We start from the raw sequence: 22,056 nt of genomic DNA, 5'->3' as shown, positions 1-22,056 counted from the left end.
CCCTTAAGAGACTTGTCTGTTGTATGAGGACAGTTTCAGGACACAGTGAAGACAGACACAAAATTACTGGAGTACTGGAGTAACTCAGCGGAGGGGGGGGAGTTTCGGGTCGAGACCCTTCTTCAGACTGGACTTGGCTTGTATTCGCTGGAATTTAGAAGATTGAGGGGGGATCTTATAGAAACTTACAAAATTCTTAAGGGGTTGGACAGGCTAGATGCAGGAAGATTGTTCCCGATGTTGGGGAAGTCCAGAACAAGGGGTCACAGTTTAAGGATAAGGGGGAAGTCTTTTAGGACCGAGATGAGAAAGTTTTTTTTCACACAGAGAGTGGTGAATCTGTGGAATTCTCTGCCACAGAAGATAGTTGAGGCCAGTTCATTGGCTATATTTAAGAGGGAGTTAGATGTGGCCCTTGTGGCTAAAGGGATCAGGGGGGTATGGAGAGAAGGCAGGTACAGGATACTGAGTTGGATGATCAGCCATGATTATATTGAATGGCGGTGCAGGCTCGAAGGGCCGAATGGCCTACTCCTGCACCTATTTTCTACGTTTCTATCCTCTATTTTGTCTTATTTTGATTTTTCATGGATCAGGATTTTGAAAGACAATTAAATAGAGGGGTGGAGAATTTCTATAATAATGGGGGAATAGTAAACAATTACCTGGAGGTGACTTTAACAACCTATTTGCTATGTTTCTATGGACACAATGTTTTATGGCTTCAAGTGTCGAAAGCGTCTCGAATGGATATCTATCTGTGCCGGGGTCTCAGTGTTAATAACATTGCGAGTGTGTGTGGTGTGTTGTGCCACAGTCCCATTCACGCAACCTGGGGATGGGAGGGGAGGGGAAGGGAGGGGATGGGAGGGGAGGGGAGGGGAGGGAGGGGGTAGGATCGCTGGTGATCGCTCGCAGCGACTTCTACCCACGACACGCTTTGCAGACAGCGTCCAGCGCGGTATAAAAGCGGGGAGGCTTGAAACATGCTCTCCACTGCTCCCGTCCTGACTGCGAGCCGCTGACACACGGGAGACAGAGAGAACAAGATGCCTCCTGCTTTGAAGGTCCCGCTGCTAATCGCGCTGCTGTGGATGGGGGATCTCCAGGGACAAGGCAGATACATTGAGGTGGGACCTCCCTCCATCAGTCAGCGCCTTCACACCGGCTCCCCGCGTCCGTTCATCTGTTCACCCCCCGCCACGCATTTGTCTTTGTTAGTCCTTGTTTATATTTCCTTGGTTACATTTTTCAACCTGTGTTGACGGCCGTTTTTCTCTCTCTTTTTTCATTCCTTAATCTGATTTACAGTATTTGTTTTCCATCGGCAGCTGACGAATCGATCATTATTTGTAACTTTAACAGTCTCTCTCCGACCAAGCCCCCCATTTCGTCTCCCCTGCCGGCTTTTTGTTTTGGTTTGTAGACAGACACAGAGTGCTGGAGTAACTCAGCGGGTCAGGCAAGGTCTCTGGAGAAAAGGAGTAGGTGACTGTTTCGGGTCGAGAAATGCCCTTCTTCAGACTGAGAGTCAGGGGAGGGGGGAAACTAGAGTTTTGAAACGGTACAGAACAAGCAAAAACGAAGCCCACTCCGTTTAGTGCAAGATAAAGCCAGTAAAGTCCGATTAAAGGTGGTCCTAGGGTCTCCAGTGAGGTAAACCAGGACTGCTTTGCAGTTGTTGGTAGGATGGTTCAGTTGCCTGATAACAGCTGAGAAGAAACTGTCCCTGAAGCAGGTATGGGCCAAACGCGGGCAGGTGGGACTAGTGTGGATGGGGCATCTTGGTTAGCATGGGCAAGTTGGGCTGAAGGGTCTCTTTCCACGCTGTATCACTCTATGACTCTGCATCTCTATGTCTGCTAATACTTTCACCACAGTTCATAATGCATGGCTAGTCTTTTGAAGGATTTCTCAAATGTTTGACATTTAACATCCTGTCCAATATTTTAAAGCAAAATGGCATAAACAATGACCCGTTTGGGCTTCTAAGTTCGGAGATGAAACGAGAGCTTCCTCAGGGGAACATTTACAGACAAAGCCTGAGTAAGTACTGTGGGGTTGGGTGAGTAAGTGAGTGTGGCCTTGTTGTTTGTGAATGGCGGCTGTACTAGTAGAAACATTCTGCTTATATTCCACTTATAAGGAAGCTTATAACCTAATGGGCTGGACACTGAACTCTCCAAATTTAGGTGAGTACACACAGGCCCCCCCTCGCCCCCCCTACCCCACCCTTCCATGTTTCCAAACTGGATCTATTCTTCTCCTTCCACCTACATTCCTTCCTCTAGCTTCGCAATTTGCAACTCTTCAATTATTTTTGTCTCACACCTTGTGTCATTTCAGTCTGGCCTTTGCCCAACCAACCCTCCCTACAACCTTCTTCCAGGTTTCTTTCCCACTCCCGACAATCAGTCTAAAGAGTCCTGACCCCGAAACATCATCTATCCATGTTCTCCAGAGATGCCGCCAGACCCGCTTGGAGTCACTGCAACAGTTTGTGTATTTGGCTGCACTGGTGCTGGAAGTCTGAAACATCGTCGCCCATTGCCTCTGCAGATGCTGGCTGACACGTTGAGTTCCTCCAGCACTTCGTAGTCGGATCAAGGCTCCGGCATCTGCAGTCTCTTGTGTCTCCTTTGTTGTTAACGGTTGGTGGCAGAACTAGTGTAACTGGATTCACACACTCTGTCCTGGGGGGTCATAGAGTGGAAACAGCGTGGAAACAGGCCCTTCGGCCCAACTTGCCCAGACCGGCCAGCATGTCCCACCTACACTAGTCCCACCTGCCCACGTTTGGTCCATATCCCTCCAAACCTGTCTAATCCATGTACCTGTCTAATTGTTTCTTAAATGCTGGGATAGTCCCTGCCTCAACTGCCTCCTCTGGCAGCTTGTTCCATACACCCACCACCCTTTGTGTGAAAATGTTACCCCTCAGATTCCTGTTAAATCCTTTCCCCTTCACCTTAAACCTGTGGTCATAGTCATAGAGTGATATAGCATGGAAACAAGCTCTTCGGCCCAACTTGCCCATGCCGGCCAACATGTCCCAGCTACACTAGTCCCACCTGCCTGCATTCGTCCCATATCCGTCTAAAACTGTCCTATCCATGTATCCTATCCTATCCATCCATTCCTGCTTTGCTCAAACCTAGCTGTCTGTGCAGGTTCACTAAACCAGCACAGAATCCAAAGCTGTGATCCACAAAATCAATACCGGCGATGCTCAAACCATACTTAATCTTGGAACAAATAATAACTCGGCTCAGAATATAGGAACGAGGAACTGACTGCAGATTACAAAAAGAGACACAGAGTGTTGGAGTAACTCAATGGGTCAGGCAGCATCTCTGGAGAAAAAGGATGGATGACGTTTCGGGATGGAACCCTTCTTCAGACTGAAGGGTGGAGCCCGTAATGGTCCATTGATGGCTGGAGAAGAGGTGATAAAGAGGGATACAGGGAGGTGAACATTGGAACTATTAGGATGTCTAGGGTGGGGCGGTGGGGAGGGAGGGAGGGAATGTAGGGGTTACCAGTGATCTATAATCGTCATGGATTCAGTGTGCCAAAGGGCCTGTTTCCACACTGTATGTCTAGACTAAACTGATTTCTTCTGTCCACAGAATGTGTTGACATGCTGATTGTCGCAGGACAGTACTCATTCAGGGCAGATAGACCACAGCTCAACTGTGCCATCTTCTTCATGGGCAATCCCGATGAAGTTATCTCTTTGGAGTACAATAATGTCAACATAGACTGTCAGGCTGGAGACTTCCTTAAGGTATGGACAAATAAGCTTACTATTTGAGATATATAATCTTTAATGACGGCCATTGCCTAAGTTCATAAGCTCTAGGAGAAGAATTTAGTCACATTCAGCCCATCAGGTTTACCCCACCATTCAGTCATGACCAATCTATCTTTCCCTCTCAACCCCATTCTCCTTCCTTCGCCCCACAACCACTGGCACCCTAACTAATCAAGAATCAAATATGTACTACTTGACTCCTTAGATGAATTTAAAGATGAATTTAATTAGTTTAGTGTGGAGATACAGGGGAAACAGGCACTTTGGCCCAAGTCCACAGTGACCAGCGATCCCCGCTCACTAACACTATCCTACACACACTAGGGACAGTTTTACATTCATACCAAACCCGTACGTCTTTGGAGTGTGGAAGGAAACCAAAGATCTCCGAGAAAACTCACGCAGATCATAGGGAGAATGTACCCGTAGTCAGGATCGAACCAGGGTCTCTGGCGCTGTAAGGCAGTAGCTCTACCGCTACGCCACCGTGCCACCATCTTTTATGTTCGATAATTCTATTCTCACCTCATCGGTTGAAGTTCTTTGTCTAATTTTCTTTTCGATTCAAATGACAATCTCACAATACTCCATTGTTAAAGTTACCTCCAGGTAATTGTTTACTATTCCCCCATTATTATAGAAATTCTCCACCCCTCTATTTAATTGTCTTTCAAAATCCTGATCCATGCAAAATCAAAATAAGACAAAATAAAGGATAGAAACATAGAAAATAGGTGCAGGAGTAGGCCATTCGGCCCTTCGAGCCTGCACCACCATTCAATATGATCATGGCTGATCATCCAACTCAGTATCCCATACTTGCCTTCTCTCCATACCCCCTGATCCCTTTAGCCACAAGGGCCACATCTAACTCCCTCTTAAATATAGCCAATGAACTGGCCTCAACTACCTTCTGTGGCAGAGAATTCCACAGATTCACCACTCTCTGTGTGAAAAAAAACTTTCTCATCTCGGTCCTAAAAGACTTCCCCCTTATCCTTAAACTGTGACCCCTTGTTCTGGACTTCCCTAACATCGGGAACAATCTTCCTGCATCTAGCCTGTCCAACCCCTTAAGAATTTTGTAAGTTTCTGTAAGATCCCCCCTCAATCTTCTAAATTCCAGCGAGTACAAGCCGAGTCTATCCAGTCTTTCTTCATATGAAAGTCCTGCCATCCCAGGAATCAATCCCAGGATATGGGCCAAACACAGGCAGGTGGGACTCGAGTCGATGGGACATGTTGGTCGGTGTGGGCAAGCTGAGCTTGAAGTTGTGGGCAGGTTTAGAATCTAAACCTGCTTTTCTTATTGATGCCTTACTATTTTATTAATACCACATGTTAGAAACAAAAGTGAAGTAGTTATTCCTCTTTCACATGCTGCCGACTGGTTGTGCTTACTGTATATCTGCTTCATTCAAATATCTAGTGTTTGTTGTTAGTATTGTTTATTGTTGTCGTGAGCACTCTCTTTTACTTTGTCCTGTCGACAGTTTGAAGGTATTCATTGCAAACAAAAGCTTTTCACTGTATCTTAGTTTCGTTCAGTTATAGTGTTTTGCTTGACTGGATAGCAAGCAAATAAAACCCAATCACTGTATCTCGGTACATGTGACAATAATTAACTAAACTAAACTAAGATACAGTGCAAAGCTTTTGTTTGCAATTAAATCAGATAATATTATACATCAGTAGAATCATGCCATACACAACTGTCAGATCAAAGATAGAAATTCCAGGGTGCAGAAAATAGTGTCTTTAGTTTTAAAATTAATTTTGCCTCTTCCTATTAGCTGAAAAGGGTATAGAGAAACCCAGAGTAGAGGAATCTTTTGCCCCGAGTAGGGGAATCAAGAACCAGAGGGCAATGGTTTAAGGTGAGGGGGACAAGATTTAATAGGAGTCTGAGGGGTAACGTTTTCACAGAGTGGTGGGTGTGTGAAACAAGCCGCTGGAAGAGGTAAGTACTATTGCAAAGTTTAAGAAACATTTAGACAGGTACATGGAGCGGACAGGTTTAGAGGGATGTGGGCCAAACGGACTAGTGTAGAGGGGACATGTCGGCTGGTGTGGGCAGGTTGTGCCGAAGGGCCTGTTTCCACGCTGCATGCCTCCATGACACTTTTTTTATGAGACTTTGTAATAATTTGTGGTTGCCGGAAAGAATATGTGCATTTCACCTTTAGAATCCAAACCTGCTTTTCTTATGTCAACCTCATCTACTGTATCCATTAAGATGTGGACTCAGTCTGAGGAAGGGTCTCGACCCGAAACGTCACCCATTCCTTCTCTCCCGAGATGCTGCCTGACCTGCTGAGTTACTCCAGCATTTTGTGAATAAAAAGATGTGGACTCTTATACATCGGCGAAACCAAACACAGACAGGGCGATCGTCTCGCAGAACACCTTCGCCCAGCTCGTCTGAACCAACCTGATCTCCTGGTTGCTGGACACTTTAATTCTCCTTCCCATTCCTACACAGACCTTTCTGGCCTCGGTCTCCTCCATTGTCAGAGTGAGGTCAACACACATATTGGAGAAACAGCATCTCATATTTCGCTTGGGCAGCTTGCAGCCCAGTGGTATGAATATTGATTTCTCTCACTTCAGGTAGCCCTGGCATTCCCTCTCTCTCCATCCCTCCCCCACCCAAGTCGCACTAGCTTCTCATTTTCACCCAACAAACAGCTTACAATGGCCTGTTTCCTTTATCGTGGTTACTTTTTTTGCATATCTTTCATTCATTGTTCTTTATCTCTCCACATCACCATCTACATCTCTTGTTTCCCTTACCTCTAACCAGTCTGAAGAAGGGTCTCGGCCTGAAACGTCACCCATTCCTTCTCTCCAGGGATGCTGCCTGTCCCACTGAGTTACTCCAGCGTTTTGTGTCTATCCTCATTATTAATGCCTTACTATTTTATTTATGCCATTGTGAACTTTTATCAGCAGTCAAGCTGGCAGGAGCAAGATTCTGACAAAGCAGTAATAATGGTTTGGTTATATTTGTCCAGATCAGGCTGGTGTCACTGACATAGAGAGAAAATTAGGAGTGATGGTGTTGGCATGCATGTGTTGCCCTTCCCTTTTGTCAGTGGAAATTGCAGATCTGAAAGGTGCTGTTGAAAGATAACAAGGGGAAGACAAATGGAAGCACAGTGATTTGAAGAAAATGGATACTGAATGAGGCTGGCAGAAAATAAAAGCAGCAAAGATTGATTTAAGCATCTTTCTCTCTCTCGCTCTGCCTCCCGCTCTCTACCTCTTGCTCTGTCTCTCACTCTCTCTCGCTCTCTCTATCTTGCTCTCGCTCTCTCTTGCTCTCTCTCTCTCTCTCTGTCTCATGCTCTCTCTTTCTTGCTTACAATACAATACGATACAATATATCTGTATTGTCATTGTACAGGGGGTACAACGAGATTGGGAATGCGACTTCCATACGATGCAATAAATTAATTAGCTAATCGGTATAAATTACTCTCCCTCTCTCTCTCTTGCTCACACTCTCTTGCTCTCTCCCTCTCTCTCTGTCTCGCTCTCCCTCTCCCTTTCTCTCTCTCTCTTGCTCTCTCACTCTCTCTATCTCTTGCTCTCTCTCTCTCTCTTTTCTCTCTCTCTCCATTGCCTTTTCTCCAACAATCTATGAGAAAAAGAGAGTGCTGGACTAGGAATGGGGAAAGTGGTGATTATCAGAGAAGGAATAAAAACTGTAAAACCTATCGAGTAACACAGACTTGCAATAGATATTACAAATAAATCAGATGTAGGTGAATTCATGCATCATGAACTTTGCATTATTTGCTGTTTCTGAATGCACTTTTAAACAGCAAATATTAGAAATTAAGTAAAGCCTGTTCCACAAATTGGAAACAAAAGTGAAGTAGTTATTTCTCTTCACATGCTGCTGGCTGGTTGTGCTTGCTATAAATCTGCTTAATTCAAATATCTTGTGTTTGTGTTATGCTTTATTGTTGTCTTGGGCACTATCTTTTTGTCTTTGTTCTGTGGACAGCTTGATTGCATTCATGTATGGTCTGAAGAAGGGTCTCGACACGAAACGTCGCCCATTCCTTCTCTCCCGAGATGCTGTCTGTCCCGCTGAGTTACTCCAGCTTTTTGTGCCTATCTTTAGTCTTTTTCTTGATTGGATAGCAAGCAAATAAAACCCAATCACCGTATCTCGGTACATGTAACAATAATTAACTAAACTAAACTAAGATACAGTGAAATGGATGGGACAGGTTTAGAGGGATATGGGCCAAACGTAGGCAGGTGGGACTCGTGTAGATGGGACATGTTGGTCGGTGTGAGCAAGTTGGGCTGAAGGGTCTGTTTCAATGCTGTATGATTCTATAACTCTATGTGACAATCTATATTCTAAAACTCTCATTTGTTTGTTTGTTTGTTCCTGAACTACAGCCAAAACGGTACATGATAGCGCAACAATTGTAGGCCCTCCTTACTCACCGTTGTCCCTTTGGTGCTAATGGAAGAAGTTTCATGGAAATTGGTGTTATATTTTTAAAGTTATTCACATTTTAAAGTTTAAATCTATCTCCTAGGGAGGGAGGGGGGGAGGGTGAGGGAGGGGGGGAGGGGAGGGTGCTGCACCAATACAGGAGAGGTTTGGGCCTAAAGGGACAACTTGGTCTAGTAATAAACTAAACTAAACTAAACAAAGATACTATACATGAATAAATCTATACATGAGTACAGAGCAAAGAGAAGACTACCAGGATGCAGAATACAGTATGAGTTTTTAAATACATTTTGCCCCATCCTATTACTCTATTTCTGATATTTTCTTCCTGTCGTGTCCTGCATTACAACAGCGACTATGTAACTAAGAGCCCTAAGGATAGAAACATTCTTCCTCTTGTGCTTCTAAATTACATTGTGTTGATGCATAGGTCTTTGATGGCTGGATGTTGAAGGGGGACGTGTTCCCAAGCATAATGGATCATGCTCTCCCCATCTCGGAACGCTATGTTGACTTTTGTCAAGGCAGCAACTTGAGCCCAACAATCAGGTCTTCACAAAATGTTGCAATGATCGTTTTTCGAATTCACAAGATTGGAAATGGATTTTCTTTGACAATCAGGCACTCGATTAATCCTTTCCGTAAGTACAAGAAGGAATTACGCCCAAGGCATAACCTTGCATGATTTTTATTCTGTTTTGAATTTTTTTTTTGGTAATAGTATACCACCATGGTGGCTTTGAGCAGTTTAGTTTACTTTACAGATACAGCGTGGAAACAGGTCCTTCAGCCCACCGAGTCCGTGCCGGACAGCGATCCCTGCATATTAATGCTATCCTACACACACTAAGGACAATTTACATTTATACCAAGTCAATTAACCTACAAACCTGTACGTTTTTGGAGTGTGGGAGGAAACTGAAGATCTCAGAGAAAACCCATGCATCACGAGGAGAACGTACAAACTCCGTACAGTCAGCACCTGTAGTCAGGATCGAACTCGGGTCTCTGGCGCTGCAAGTGCTGTAAACACTGTAGGGCATCAACTCTACATGTTCCCAATGTTGGGGGAGTCCAGAACCAGGGGCTACAGTTTAAGAATAAAGGGCAGGCCATTTAGAACGGAGATTAGGAAAAACTTTTTCAGTCAGAGAGTTGTAAATCTGTGGAATTCTCTGCCTCAGAAGGCAGTGGAGGCCAATTCTCTGAATGCTTTCAAGAGAGAGCTAGATAGAGCTCTTAAGGATAGCGGAGTCAGGGGGTATAGGGAGAAGGCAGGAACAGGGTACTGATTGAGAATGATCAGCCATGATCACATTGAATGGTGGTGCTGGCTCAAAGGGCCGAATGGCCTACTCCTGCACCTATTGTCTATTGTCCAATGACTCTTGAGAAAAGTCCATCACCAGATTTAAAGACAGCAGCCATCTCCAGTTTTGTACTCCTGGGTTACCTATGACCCACATCATAGTGCCCACTACCGATCACGAAACCTAACTTGCATTTGTATCACTATAATGTGTGAAAATGTGTTGGACTTTAGACTTTAGAGATACAGCATGGAAACAGGGCCTACAGTCCACCGAGTCCGTGCCAACCAGTGATCATCCCGTACACTAGCACTATCGTACACACTTGGGATAATGTTATGGAGCCAATTAACCGACAAACCTGTACATCTTTGGAGTGTGGGAGGAAACTGGAACACCCGAAAGAAACCCATACAGTCACAGGGAAAACATGCAAACTCCGTACTGACAGCACCCGTAGTCAGGATTGAACTCGTGTCTCTGGCGCTGTACGGCAGCTCTATCCGTGCGCCACCGTACAGCCCCAAATGTTTGATGGAAGAAATAATATTATTTTGTGAATATTTCACGCATAAAAAGGCAAACATGTAAAAATGAGAGATGGCTTTGTTTCATTGAATAAATATGATGCATCACTATGAAAAATTGTAGCAGCGAGATTCTAGCCATATGCCATAAATCAACTAAAAGGCATTATTTGATTAATATCGCTAGTGCAACCACTGGGAGCTTTAAAAATATCCCCACATGTAATGTTTGATCATTCTAAATCCATTAGATTCTGATAATGAATAGCTATTTGATGCAGATTCAATTATGAAATTAGATCACCAGAATCCAATGAATCAATGTTTCTACAAACGTATGATATAATATTTTGCAGCAAAGATGCTAAAGCTTGAATCCTTATAGAAAATTCAGAAAATGTTCAAATGAACCGTAACATTTGTTTATAATGTTTGCACTTTAGCAAATCTTCCCCTTGGTTTTTCCATGTTAGTTTTTTTTAGATTTAGATTTAGATTTAGAGATACAGCGCAGAAACAGGCTCTTCGGCCCAGCGATCCCCGCACACTAACACTATCCTACACACACTAGGGACAATTTTTACATTTACCCAGTCAATTAACCTACATACCTGTACATCTTTGGAGTGTGGGAGGAAACCGAAGATCTCGGAGAAAACTCACGCAGGTCACAGGGAGAACGTACAAACTCCGTACAGACGGCGCCAGTAGTCAGGATCGAACCTGAGTCTTCGGCGCTGCATTCACTAAGGCAGCAACTCTACCGCTGCGCCAACGTGCCACCCCGATTTTGTCCCGGTTGTAATATTTACTCAGTCTCGCTGAGTTATCCAAGTAAGATTGTTTGAACAAAATGGACGGTCATAATCTAGGCTGGAAATAGTGGTGAAGGACTGAGGGAGGTGCGGTATTGTAAGGGGTGCTATCCTTCTTGAAATCTGCTCATGTGAGTGGATCGATCTCACATGGACCCAGTCGTCCCTAATCTGGCCAAAGGGATTCACTCGTTGCTGTCGCCATTCTGTGGTTCTACGTGTGAATTAACAGCCATGTCTGCTACTTTGCAACAGTGACAAAAATGTCATGAGGTCATATGTATTAGGAGTAGAATAAGGCCTATCGGCCCATCAAGTCTACTCCGCCATTCAATCATGGCTGATCTATCTCTCCCTCCTAACCCCATTCTCCTGCTTTCTGCCCGTAACCTCTGACACCTGCACTAATCAAGAATCTACCTATCTCTGCCTTAAAAATATCCACTGACTTGGTCGCCACACCTTTCTGTGGCAAAGAATTCCACAGGTTCACCACCCTCTGACTAAAGAAATTTCTCCTCATCTATATTGTCAAATTTCTCCTCATCTAAAAATGTTAACTGGGCAGATAGCATTTTGGGATGTTGTGTGATATAAAAAAGCATTGCAAAAGCATTCTTCCATTTAAAAATATGTAAATAATTATAATTCAAATCCAGAGAGAAGAATGTAGAAATTTGGTCCCCGTTTTTGCGGTATAGAACAAGCACCAAGTACAACAACATGTCAATGGGGCAACTTGTCCAGGCATTGCCATATTATTAGCGTCCAGTTCTGAGACATCCTATTATCTACTCCAAACTTCAGTCAAGGCAGCTCCCTTACAGAGTTTTAACATCCTGTTTGATCATTCTAAATCTAGTACAGTACATCTAGGTTTATTAATGTCATCTGTACCAAAGTACAGTGAAAAGCTTTGTTTTGCATGCTATCAATACAGATCAGACATACCATATATAAATACAATCAGGTCAAACTCAAGTACAATAGATAGAGCAAAGGGGAAGATGTGGAATATAGTTCACAGCATTGTAGCGCGTCAGTTTCAAAGTCCAATGTCCGCAATGGGGTAGAGGTGAATCGGAGTGTACCATGGCCTATGGAAGGACCGCTCAGAAGCCTGACAGCAGAGGGAAAGAGCAGTGCGTGGGAAGGAACTGCAGATGCTGGTTTAAACCGAAGATAGACGCAAAACACTGGAGTAACTCAGTGGGACAGGCAGCATCTCTGGAGAGAAGGAATGGGTGAGGTTTTGGGTCGTCGGGCAGTCTGAAGAAGGGTCTCTTCTTCAGACTGCCCGAAGGACAGAAAACATCACCCATTCCTTCTCTCCAGAGATGCTGCCTGTCCCGCTGAGTTACTCCAGCATTTTGTGTGTAATCGAGGGAAAGAAGTTGTTCCTGAGTGGTATAAGAAAATAACTCCAGATGCTGGTACAAATCGAAGGTATTTATTCACAAAATGCTGGAGTAACTCAGCAGGTCAGGCAGCATCTCAGGAGAGACGGAATGGGTGACGTTTCGGGTCGAGACACTTCTTCAGACTGAGTGGTGGTGCACACTTCCAATCTTTTGTATCTTCCTCAGAATAGGAGCAGGGAGAAGAAGGAATGACCGGGGTGGGACATTAGATTCTGGTAATAAACATGGCTTTATATACAGATACATTTTGGAAATTAGTTCACCATAACAAAGCAGGTGGATCAAAACTGATGCCTCCCATTGACTGAACTGATGAGGAATCTTGGACCAGTGACAATTCACTGTTAATATACAGCTGAATCTCACAACCAGCTAATTGTTGAGGCTCTTGCTTTGACTGCATGCTTCCAGTGCTGCATTAATTTGCCTGAATTTGAAAAACAGCCAGGATTATTTTCAAGCCCATGTGATGATGATCTCTGATCTGGGAATGACTAGTGCTTAAATCTTCATAATGCCACCTGAAAGCCAAGTCTTATTGCTAAAATAATGTCTGTACGTAAATTAACCACGAAGGCCGTTGTAGTTTAGAAGTAATATGTAGTCTTTCAGTTATGTGCCATCTGTTTGAGTTAAAACAACTTTTACAGTTTAATGTGCGAAGCCTTTAAATCATTATACTTCCATTTATCAATTTGAATGTAAAGCTGAAGAAATATATTATGAGAATTGTTTCTCCTTTCATCAAACCGAAGCAATAATGTTATTCTGGCTCTTGTTTGTTTATCTTCAAAGCTTGCAACATAATTTCCCAGAATTCTGAAGGAAGATTCACAATGGTCATTCCACATGAGCAGAGAAACTGCAGCTATTCCATCATTTACCCAACGGAGATCAGAATCTTGAATATGATTCTGGGACCCTCCACTGATGTGACGGTAAATATTATTCACAAAGCACCTCCAGTTCGGTTGAAATGTCATATTATTTAACGTATGAGAAATTAGCGTATAAATAATTTTTGTTAATTAAAAAACATACTGCTGGATTCTACAAGATCAGATTAATCCTGCCCCTCAGTATATTTTAACGATAAGAGCAAATACATGAAAAAAATTAAAGGAGGGGTTTAGTCATTAGGTCATGTGATAGGAGTAGAATGAGGCCATTCGGCCCATCAAGTCTACTCCACCATTCAATCATGGCCGATCTATCTCTCCCTCCAAACCCCATTCTCCTGCCTTCTCCCCATCTGACATCTCTGACATCTGTACTAAAGAATTTTCTCCTCATCTCCTTCCTAAAAGAACGTCCTTTAATTCCGAGGCTATGACCTCTCCCATTAGTGGAAACATCTTCTCCACATCCAAATATACAAGCCTTTCACTATTCTGTATGTTTCAAGGAGGTCCCCTCTCATTCTTCTAAACTCCAGCGAGTACAGGCCCAGTGCCGACAAATGCTCATCATAGGTTAACCTACTCATTCCTGGGTTTAGTCGAGTTTAGCTTAGCTTTGAGATACCACATGGAAACAGGTCCTTGGGCCCACCGGGTCCACGCCGACCATCGATCACCGTTACACACAGGTTTTATGTTATCGTATTTTGGTATCCACTCCCTAAACATGAAGTGCAATTTTACATAGGGCAATTAACTTACAATGTCGCATGTCTTTGGGATGGGGAGGGAAAAGGAGCACCTGGAAGAAACCTACGTGGTCACAGATAGAACGTGCAAATTCCACGCAGACAGCACCCGAGGTCAGGATTGAACCCAGCTCTCTGGGGAGAGGCTCTGTCAGGCTAACAGAAGAAGGGTCTCGACTGGAAACATCACCCATTCCTTCTCTCCACGGACACTGCCTGTCCCGCTGAGTTACTCCAGCATTTTGTGTCTATCTTTCATTTAAACGAGCTTCTGCAGTTCTTCCCTACACTGGTTATAAAGCTTCCTTTGCCTGATCAGAATAGCAATAGACAATAGGTGCAGGAGTAGGCCATTCAGCCCTTCGAGCAAGCACCGCCATTCAATGTGATCACGGCTGATCATTCTCAATCAGTACCCCGTTCCTGCCTTCTCCCTATATCCCCTGACTCCACTATCCTTAAGAGCTCTATCTAGCTCTCTCTTGAATGCATTCAGAGAATTGGCCTCCACTGCCTTCTGAGGTAGAGAATTCCACAGATTTACAACTCTCTGACTGAAAAAGTTTTTCCTCATCTCCATTCTAAATGGCCTACCCCTTATTCTTAAACTGTGGCCCCTTGTTCTGGACTCCCCCAACATTGGGAACATGTTTCCTGCCTCTAACGTGTCCAACCCCTTAATAATCTTATATGTTTCGATAAGATCCCCTCTCATCCTTCTAAATTCCAGTATATACAAGCCTAGCCGCTCCAGTCTTTCAACATATGACAGTCCCGCCATTCCGGGAATTAACCTAGTAAACCTACGCTGCATGCCCTCAATAGCAAGAATATCCTTCCTCAAATTTGGAGACCAAAACTGCACACAGTACTCCAGGTGCGGTCTCACTAGGGCCCTGTACAACTGCAGAAGGGCCTCTTTGCTCCTATACTCAGCTCCTCTTGTTATGAAGGCCAACATTCCATTGGCTTTCTTCACTGCCTGCTGTACCTGCATGCTTCCTTTCAGTGACTGATGCACTAGGACACCCAGATCTCGTTGTATGTCCCCTTTTCCTAACTTGACACCATTCAGATAATAATCTGCCTTCTTATTATTACCACCAAAGTGGATAACCTCACACTTATCCACATTAAAATGTATCCGCCCACTCACACAACCTGTCCAAGTCACAGATTGAAACTGGCATTTACATTAGACAATGAGTGTAAATTCAAGTCACTTTATTCCCGATTTTGCAAAGCATAGGCCCAGGGTTTAGAAATATCCTCGGTTTGGCCGTAATTGCCTTTAAAATCTGTCACTCCTTCTGGAAGAAATAAAGGTGATTGATATGTGACACATGTTGAAGAAAACGTTAAAACCCACCACAAAGATCGGGTAAGGCAATCAAGGCTATACTTTATTAAAGACCGCCTGATTCGAAGGCCATTGGCAACAGTTAAATTAGATTGTTCCCCAAACAGAGTTTTGTGTGACCTTTTATACAGTTTTTTCCGCGTTGTCTCTTTACACTAACTAACCCATAACAGATTTCACAAAGGCATCAGCATTCCTCCATTATCAGAATATTCTGCGAGCAGCTATGAATCATGCACCAGATAGACACATTGGCATGGTCCGGTTTTCTTCCAAACCACCCCCCATGGCTGCTATCCAAAATGTTCCGAAGATATAGACACAAAATGCTGGCGAAGCTCAACGGGACAGGCAGCATCTCTGGAGAGAAGGAATGTGTGACATTTCGAGTCGAGACCTTCACCCAAAATGTTCCGATACCGATCAGCTTCATAGTCACTATCCCCTTTCTGATTCTACTATTTTAACACACATCGCTTATCCTGAGGATAGACACAAAATGCTGGAGTAACTCAGCGGGTCAGGCAGCTTCTCTGGAGAGAAGGAATGGGTGACGTTTCTTGTCGAGACCCTTCTTCAGATATTGGATGCTTACAAATCAAAGGATATAACGTCCCGACCCGAAACGTCACCCATCATTTTTCCCCAGAGATGCTGCCTGACCCGCTGAGTAACAAGAATAGCAAGAATATATTTTCTTAAAATTAAAAAAAAATTGTAAATCAGAGTTTGTACGTTCTCCCTGTGACCACATGGGTTCTCTCTGGGTGCTCCGATTTCCTCCCACACTCCAAAGACCATGCACGTTTGTAGGTTAATTGGCTTCGATAAATTGTAAATTGTCCCTGGTGTGTAGGATAGTGCTCGTGTAGGGAATGATCGCTAGTCGGAGCTGTCTCATTGGGCCAAAGGGCCTGTTTCCATGCAGTATCTCTAAAGTCTAAAGGGAATAGGTGAGATGAGAGAGATTTAAGAGGTATCTCAGGTTGAAACCTTTTTCCACTTAGAGGGTTGACCGTATCTGGAATGAACTAACAGAGAAAACTACAGGAGAGGCAAATACAATTGCAATTTTTAAAATACATTTGGTCAGATATATGGAAAGGAAAGATTTACAGGGATGTAGTCCAAATTCAGGCAATGGAACGAGCTCAGAATACCAATTTTGTTGGTATGGACAAGGTGGGCTGAAAGACCTGTTCCCATGCTATATGTCTTTATGGCACCATGAGTTATTTTGCCGAATCTGTTTGCAGTCATTGTTCACGCTAGAACTCTAAATTTTGGAGTGATGGTGATGGGGACCGGCTGAGTTGCTCCAGCACTTAGTGTTCTTCTTCGATATATACCAGTATCTGCAGTTCCTTTCTACCCATTAGGTACGGTGTTGCTCTTTAACCATTGAAAATTCGTTTCTGATCACATGATTCCACATGCATGTGGAAAACTCATCAGCATCTAATGTTGGCTGGCCATCAGATACAAAATAATTTAAAATTTCATCTTTGAATTATGCCTCAGCTGTCAAGATGCCTCAACAGCTTGACAGCCGCATGGAGGTGATCTTGCAGCACTTTGATAAACTGAATTCAGGCTTTAGAGATACAGGCACAGAAACAGGCCCTTCTGCCCACCTGAGATCCCGCTGACCAGCGATCTCTGTACACTGGCACTATCCTACACACTAGGGACACAATTTGCAATATCACTGAAGCCAATTAACCTAAAACCTGTACGTCTTTGGAGCGTGGGAGGAAACCGGAGCACCTGGAGAAAACCCACGCGGTCACAGGGAGAACATACAAACTCCATACAGACAGCACCCATAGTCAGGATCGAACCCGGGTCTCTGGGGCTGTGAGGCAGCCAATCTACTGCTGTGCCACCGTGCCGCCCCGAGTTGAAGCCTGAATCACACTTCACAGTTCGTGACGCTGCAAAGCGTCACGGTAGCGCAGCGGTAGAGTTGCTGCTTTACAGCGAATGCAGCGCCGGAGACTCAGGTTCGATCCTGACTACGGGTGCTGCACTGTAAGGAGTTTGTACGTTCTCCCCGTGACCTGCGTGGGTTTTCCCCGAGATCTTCGGTTTCCTCCCACACTCCAAAGACGTACAGGTATGTAGGTTAATTGGCGGGTAAAATGTTTAAAAAAATTGTCCCTAGTGGGTGTAGGATAGTGTTAATGTACGGGGATCACTGGGCGGCACGGACTTGGAGGGCCGAAAAGGCCTGTTTCTGGCTGTATATATATGATATGATATGATAAAGCCAAAACCAGCTTCACGTTTGTTTAAGCCGTCTCGCATGACTGGAAGAACAGAGACAGTACTTTTGAGGCAGAGAGTGGAGATGTGAAGATTCTTTCCCTGTTCCCCGAGGAGGGTCACACCTCAATGTTCAGAAAATTGAACATGAACCTCCTGCAGAAATGTCGCAAATCTTCTGACAGATTTGACATTTGGATCTTGTTTCCGAGTTATATCCTGTGGGCTTTAATGTGAAGCTTGACTTGTATAATTCACGACAGCCTCACCTGAAGAAGCTGACAGGTTTCTCGAGCCAACAGGATATCAGTATTAGCCAACATATTTCAGCTAGACTTCATAGTTTCAGTTATAAGACCATAAGGCCATAAGACATGGGAGTAAAATTAGGCCATTTAGCCCATCGAGCCTACTCGGTCATTCAATCATGGCTGATCTATTTTTCCTTCTCAACCCCATTCTGCTGCTTACTCCCCATAATCTTTGACCCCTTACTAATCAAGAACATATCAATTCTGCTTTAAAAATACCCATTGGCTTGGCCTCCACAGCTTCTGTGGCAATGAATGCCACAGATTCACCCCTTTGGCTAAAGAAATTACTCCACATCTCCATTCTAAAGGTATGTTCTTTTATTCTGAGGTTGTGCCCTCTGGTTCTAGACGGTTTAATTACTGGAAATATGCCTTCCATATCCACTCTATTCAAGCATTTCATTATCAGGTAGGTTTCAATGCAACCCCCTCTCATCCAGCAAGTGCCATCAAATGCTCCTCATACGTTAACCCAATCATCCCTGGGATCATTCTCGTAATCTTCCTCTGGACCCTCTTCAATACCAGCAAATTCCTCCTCAGATAAGGAGCTCAAAACTGCTTACTAATATTCTAAATGTGGCCTCACCAGTGCCTTATAAAGCCTCAGCATTCCATCCTTGTTTTTATATTCTAGTCCCCTGGAAATGAATGCTAGCATTGCATTTGCCTTCCTTACCACTGCCTCAATCTGCAAATTAACCTTTTGGGAATTCTTCACCAGCATTCCCAAGTCCCCTTGCATCTCCGATTTCCAAATCTTCTCCCCGTTTAGAAAGTAGCCTATGTCTTTACTCCTTCTACTTAAGTGCATGACAGAAAACCTTGCGACCCTTAGCACTTTAGCATTACATTTACCACTTCTCTGCCCATTCTCCCAACTTGTCCAAGTCCTTCTGAAGACTCCATACTTCCTCAACACGCCAACCCCTCCACCTATCTTCATATCATACAAAACATGGCCTCAAAGTCTTCACTGCCACCATCCAGATCATTCACATATAACGTACCAGACCCAACACTGACCGCTGTGGAAAACCAGTAGTCACCGGCCCCCAACCAGAAATGACCCCCTTTATCCCACTGTTTGCATTCTGCTAGTTAGCCAATGCTAGTACCATGCCTCTAATACCACAGGCACCTATCTTGTTTAGTAGTCTCACGTGTGGCACCAAAATGAAATACTTTGCAACTTTGTCATGCCCTGTATGTGGCGACTCTTTGCTTACCTTGCATATGCAAGACAACGAATCTAACTGTGGCATGTCACATGCGACAATAAAGTATCATTCATTCATTCATCATTCATTCATTATCAAAAGGACTTCTGAAAATTAAGCCAGACTGATTTGCCAATGTCTTCTGGGGCACGTGGCTCTTGGGTGCACTATTTTCTTCTGTTTTGTGTTATATCTGTTCTGGAATATTGCAAATGGAAAAGCTTCATGGATTTCACTGTGCATTTCCTTTTAGACACCCGTTAAGAACTGTGGTGGAGCAACTGATTTTGTGCAGCTTTTGGGAGGAAATACATTGGACCCCAGCAGGATGCTTCCAATGGCTGAAATTTGCCATTCGTTCAGTGAATCAGGTCAGAGAAGTTCATTCTGTAAATCCAACAGGGGCGGCACGGTGGCACAGCGGTAGAATTGCTGCCTTACAGCGCCAGAGACCCGGGTTCGATCCCGACTACTGGCGCTGCGTGTACGGAGTTTGCATGTTCTCCTTGTGACCGCGTGGGTTTTCTCCGGGTGCTTCGGTTTCCTCCCACACTCCAAAGACGTACACTATCCTACACCCACTAGGGACAATTTTTACATTTGCCCAGCCAATTAACCTACAAACCTGTACGTCTTTGGAGTGTGGGAGTGGGTTTGTAAGCTAAGTGGCTTCGAAAAATTGTAAATTGTCCCCAGTGTGTGTAGGATAGTGGTAGTGTGAGAGGTGATCGGTGGTCAGCGTGGACTCGGTGGGCCGAAAGGCCTGTTTCTATGCTGTACCTCTAACTAAACTAAAAAAGTTCTTAGATGGAGAGGGAGGAAGACATAAAGTGCTGGAGTAACTCAGTGATGGTGTTTCTACCTTCCCCCTGTGACATAGAAACACAGAAAATAGGTGCAAGAGTAGGCCATTCGGCCCTTCGAGCCAGCACCGCCATTCAATATAATCATGGCTGATCATCCAAAATCAGTACCCCATTCCTGCTTTCTCCCCATATCCCTTGATTCCTTTAGCCCTAAGAGCAAAATCTAACTCTCTCTTGAAAACATCCAGTGAATTGGCCTCCACTGCCTTCTGTGGCTGAGAATTCCACAGATTCACAACTCTCTGGCTGAAAAAGTTTTTCCTCATCTCAGTCCTAAGTTCGGGTGATTGTTGGTGGGCGCTGACACGGTGGTGGAGTCCTTTGAGGAAGCAGGTCCTGTTTACGCAAAAGGACGCAAAGTGCTGGGATATCTCAGCAGGTCAGGCAGCACTTCTGGAGAACATGGACAGGTGACGTTCTGGGTCTTGACCATAAACATCACCTATCCATGTTTTCCAGAGATGCTGCCTGACCCGCTGAGCCACTCCAGCACTTTGTTTCCTTTTATTGTTCGGCCTGTCGTCCAATTCTTTCAAATCTGTACACACTTCCATTCCTTTGACATGCCTGTTCAACGTCCTTTCTTTGAATTACAGTTAACAATGGGAATATAGGGCGAAGATGGGAGAATGGGGTTGAGAGGGAAAGATAGATCAGCCGTGATTGAATGGTGGAGTGGACTTGATGGGCCAAATGGCCTAATTCTAATTCTGATGAACTTAGGAACAATCTTTCTCTGCAGCACCAATGAAGATCGGCTGTGAGAACACGGTGGTGCGCATCATTTCCAGCGGCAGACAAACAAACCGTCTGACCTTCGAGTATCGGCAGCTGGAGCAGCTTGAGTTGGAGAAAAAGTGTAAATAAAGATAATGAACAGCAATGCCCTTATTCCCTTTCTCTGCTGCAAACAGTGGACATTCTTGTTTTCTTTCAATGATCGTAAACTCGGTAATATGGTGAAACAAGGAACTGCCAATGCTGGTTTATCAAAAAAGACACAAAGTGCTGGGGTAACTCAGCAATGCAGGTAGCATTTCCGGAGCACAGGGATAGGTGAGGTTTCAGGTCGGGACCTTTCTTCAGACTGGGCGGATTTGGCGGAGAATAACGTGAAGTTGAGGTCCATTGCAGGTCGTAGAGTCATAGAGTCTTACAGCGTGGCAACTTTCCCACACTGACCAACGTGTCCCTTCTACACTAGTCCCACCTGCCTGCTTTGAGCCCATATCCCTCTAAACCTGTCCTATCTAGGTACCTGTCTAAATGTTTCTTAAACTTTGCGACAGTACCTGTCTCAACTGCCTCCTCCAGAAGCTCGTTCCATACACCCACCATCCTGGTCTGGTCTGGGTGAGTAAGGCCCAGAGGTGCGGGAGACACAGAGCAACGGTCTTGCAGGTAACGGCACAAGGCGGAGAGTGTAGACCGCAGGGTATGGAAGGAAAACCTTGGATTAAGTGTAGGTACCTGAAATCCTGGTTTGGAACAAAGTGGGAGGACTAGATACAGAGCTGGAAGCCACGTGACACAAGATGGCGGCATAGGCAAGTGCTAAGGAAACAAATTGCTAAAAGTTAAAGTGCAAGTTCACCAAACAATTGGGCGGTCACGGTTCACCAAACAATTGGGCGGGATAGGGGGTAGAGTTGCTGCCTTACAGCGAATGCAGCGCCGGAGACCCGGGTTCGATCCTGACTTGGGGTGCTGTCTGTACGGAGTTTGTACGTTATCCCCGTGGGTTTTCTCCAAGATCTTCGGTTTCCTCCCATACTCCAAAGTCATCCAGGTTTATAGGTTAATTGGCTTGGTAAATGTAAATATTGTCTTGGCTTGGTAAATGTAAATAAGTGGGTGTAGGATAGTGTTAATGTGCGGGGATCGCTGGTTGGTGGGCCAACTTAATAAATAGGATACTTGCAATGAATGGAGAGCAGCAAAGGTTCACTGGATTGATTCTTGGAATAACTGGAGTTCTCAGGATCTTCAACTGGAAACATTAACTGAGTTTAACTG

At 44.4% G+C, this 22,056-nt stretch overlaps 1 protein-coding gene across 1 annotated transcript; it reads left to right on the top strand.

Moving 5' to 3' along the window:
* The first annotated feature begins 954 nt into the window (after positions 1-954).
* On the top strand, positions 955-20,907 carry crhbp (corticotropin releasing hormone binding protein). The gene is made up of 7 exons (XM_078396762.1): positions 955-1,130; positions 1,956-2,046; positions 3,630-3,787; positions 8,725-8,935; positions 13,163-13,305; positions 19,428-19,545; positions 20,783-20,907. The coding sequence occupies exons 1-7, from the start codon at positions 1,050-1,052 to the stop codon at positions 20,905-20,907; spliced, it is 927 nt and encodes a 308-aa protein (XP_078252888.1). The 5' UTR covers positions 955-1,049.
* Positions 20,908-22,056: the final 1,149 nt, after the last annotated feature.

This window comes from Rhinoraja longicauda, chromosome 3 (assembly GCF_053455715.1).
Source record: "Rhinoraja longicauda isolate Sanriku21f chromosome 3, sRhiLon1.1, whole genome shotgun sequence".
Lineage (NCBI taxonomy): Eukaryota > Metazoa > Chordata > Chondrichthyes > Rajiformes > Arhynchobatidae > Rhinoraja > Rhinoraja longicauda.
This window is presented reverse-complemented; position numbering and strand designations above follow the sequence as displayed.